Consider the following 3,170-nt stretch of genomic DNA (forward strand, 5'->3'; position numbering starts at 1 on the left):
ATATATAGAGGGAAGAGAGAGTCTAATTCTTTAGAGATCTGGAACCTCGATTGACAAGCAACTGAACAGGTTTAAAGATCAAATAACACCATATATGAATCGACTATTACTTCCACGGCGAACCAGATCACTACTCACATCAAATCAAACTCGAACTCAACCGACAATAAACCCTGGACCAAGAGCAAGGATTGAATACTCAAATCACACTTCAAAGGCTATAGGAAGGCTTCACTGGAGATCAACACGTCTACACAGATCACGAAGTCCCAACCAACTAGCAAACAGATCCCAAATTTGCGAAACCTCCGAAACACCACACTCCACATCCATAACCATCCACCTCGTCGGCAGAGAAACAATGTCAAAACAAACCAAGAGACTCTTTAGCCATTAAAAGAGATTTGAAGAAACTAAAAAAGGGCAAAAACCAAAAAAAAACAATCAAGAAAGGTTCTCCTCTTTGGCATCGACAAGGAACAACAACCACTTAAGAAGCCTAGAGAAGTGAAATCTAGACAAAAGGAATTCTAGAGTTTGACCGTTGTTTTGAGAGAATTTTGGGGGTCGGGGATGCTGGAATTATAAATTGATAACTTCTTACTTGAAAATTCCATAAATGGTATTCATAACATTGATAACATAAGAATATACAACTTGAGAGACATAACAAAAACAAATCTCAAAATTTAATTCACTGCAATTACTAAACCTGAACTAAAATTATAATAACAAATAACTAAAATGTATGTACACTTGGGGGGTCCCATTTGGGATTTTTCCTAATTATTCTCTTTCATTTCTACATTCTTGTTTTTTTAGCCCATGAAGTAAAAATTCTCTTTAAATTCCTCACTTTCTAGTTTTAGAAAGCTAATGGGTGTACTCTCGTAATTGTTCATACGTCAGCCTCTGGTTTTCGTTCCAAGGCAATAGGCAATCCATTCTGAGGAAGAGCGAACGGTCCATACTGAATTCCATCGCTTGGTCCCACAATTGACCACCTGAAAATTACCAAAACACCATTTATAAGCCAAAATATTTCGAAAAAGTTAATTTTCAAGTCAACGTTAAAAAGACATGATTTTCATAGGTAACCAACCTGTATTTAGTGGTGAGATGATGGATTAGAATGGAGATTTCAAGTTTAGCTAACTCATTGCCCGGACATGAATGGATCCCACTCCCAAATGGCATGAATGTATTCGGTTTTGGCGCAACTTCGAATCTGGATGGATCAAATTTTCCGGGATCAGAAAAGAAATCAGCATTGTGATGAATGTTTCTGAATAGCGGCAGTACTTTCCATCCTTTTGGTATCAAGTATCCTGTAAAAAAATGATTCAAAATTTAGCATATTTTAAAATAGGTAACATCTTTGGTATAAATACGATCTCATATATGTGTACCTTCGTATTCAACATCTTCAACAGCTTCTCTAAATGTGAAAGATAAGATTGTAGCAACTCTCATTGTCTCTTGGACGACTCTAGAAGTTAGTGTCATCTTCTTTGTATCTTCCCAAGTGAGGCTCTCTCCTTCTTTCTTCCCTTTCCTTATCGCCATCTGTTCTTCCTGTTTTACCCAATAAAACCTTATTAATTTACCAAACTGCCACTCTTTTTATGAGAGATCTTAACGTGTCCTTTTGAAAAATATGTACTTACCGTGACAGCTTCGAGGACAGTTGGATTATCTGCTAAGTACTTAAGGATCCACGTCATCACACTCGCGGTCGTGTCTCTTGCCGCGAAGATAACTCCGATTATGTTGTCTGCGATTTGCTCGTCGCTTAATCCTTCTTTGTCTTCCATGAATGATCCGAGAAGATCTTTGTGCGTTGATGGGTTCTGTCTTCTCTTGGTTAAGATCTTTGCGAGGATGTGAGCTAGTTCCTTGCGAGCTTTCATGGCTTTGTGGAATAGCGTTCCCGGGAGATTAATCGGCATCGAGTTGTAGCCTTTCTCGAGAATGTAGTAGCATCGTTTTAGATCTTCTCTGTAAAAGATTTCGTCTTTTCCGAGTATCGAGAGTAACGCCACGTTGAAAGTGTACTGTTGATACAAAAAAAAAACAGAGGATGCTCTGTTTTAGAACAAAAACAGCGGATACTCTGTTTTTTAAAAGAGTTTGAAAGGTGTGGGGCGCTTACTGTTTTCATTTCTTGGTAAGTGTTGAGCTGAGTTCCATCCCAAGCACTGAGTGATTCTTGAGCGATTGATTCAATGTTAGGGACCATGTTTCTGACTGAATCAGGCATGAAAGCTCTTAAAACGAGCTTTCTGAGTTTAGCATGATAGTCTCCTTGGTGGAAGAAGATGGCTTGTTTCCCAAGCATCCTCTCTTTGCTCGCCGGAAAAGTTGGTTTAAACAAATGAGATTTTGTGACCAGTACGAATTTCGCTGCTTCAGGGCTTGAGATCATCACACATGGACATCCCAGTACATGAGTCTTGAACACCGATCCGTATCTGTTTTTACCATAAAGATGAATAAAAAGTCAAACTTTTTGTTTTTAGAGAATAAAATTTGTTTTTTGTTTTTTGTTTGGGGTGCCAATTAGACCTTCTCTGTTTTGAAGCGAAGAAGACATTTGGGTCTTGTGAGTAAAGCTGAAATGTTTCGCCGACGTAAGGGTAACCCATTGTTCCCGGAGGAAGTGGGAGTTTCGAGGAGGAGCTACGGCAGAATCCGACGGCTGAAACTATAAACCGGAGTACACAAAGAAACAGAGCCGTCGCGAAGAAAGTGAGAAACATGCCGGAGAAATCCATTGTATTTTATTTTAGACAAAACCAATTCGTGTTTTGAACAGTGTATGTGATTCACTCTCTGATGGAGGTTTTCTTGTGTTGTGTTGAGATGGAAGCTCAAGTGGGAGAGATGATTTAGTTTTATAGGCAGTGGAGGAGAGAGAGACATTTGAGGGAGTTTCCTAAAAGGAGCCTTTTTGTTCTTGAGCCAGCTCATTTGAGAGAGAGTGACGAGAGCACGTGTTCAAGAGCATGCCAAAAAAAGAAGCGTGCGAGATTTTGACCAAAGATGAGCCATCGCTGTGAGTTGTTTTAAATTGGAATTAAGTCAAGGGAAAGGGGCAATTTTGGCTCTTAAGTAGAGACAAAGGAGGGTCTTTTAATTAATTAAATGTTTGCCATGTTAATTGATAGCCT

At 39.1% G+C, this 3,170-nt stretch overlaps 1 protein-coding gene across 1 annotated transcript; it reads right to left on the minus strand.

Annotated features, from left to right (window-relative positions):
* Positions 1-600: 600 nt before the first annotated feature.
* LOC106361235 (abscisic acid 8'-hydroxylase 3) lies at positions 601-2,912 on the minus strand. Its single transcript, XM_013800956.3, has 6 exons — positions 2,566-2,912; positions 2,153-2,471; positions 1,668-2,054; positions 1,410-1,575; positions 1,103-1,328; positions 601-1,004 (listed from the first exon to the last, which is right to left on the minus strand). Exons 1-6 carry the CDS (start codon positions 2,772-2,774, stop codon positions 899-901), a joined length of 1,413 nt encoding a protein of 470 aa, XP_013656410.2. The 5' UTR covers positions 2,775-2,912; the 3' UTR covers positions 601-898.
* Positions 2,913-3,170: the final 258 nt, after the last annotated feature.

This window comes from Brassica napus, chromosome C2, assembly GCF_020379485.1.
Source record: "Brassica napus cultivar Da-Ae chromosome C2, Da-Ae, whole genome shotgun sequence".
Lineage (NCBI taxonomy): Eukaryota > Viridiplantae > Streptophyta > Magnoliopsida > Brassicales > Brassicaceae > Brassica > Brassica napus.

Coding starts and splice junctions, on each gene's coding strand:
- LOC106361235 (XM_013800956.3), bottom strand. CDS start 2,774: ATGGATTTCTCCGGCATGTTTCTCACTTTCTTCGCGACGGCTCTGTTT. Junction 2,472..2,565: donor TTCGCTTCAAAACAGAGAAG/GTCTAATTGGCA, acceptor TGGTAAAAACAG/ATACGGATCGGTGTTCAAGA. Junction 1,329..1,409: donor TGAAGATGTTGAATACGAAG/GTACACATATAT, acceptor ATTTTTTTACAG/GATACTTGATACCAAAAGGA.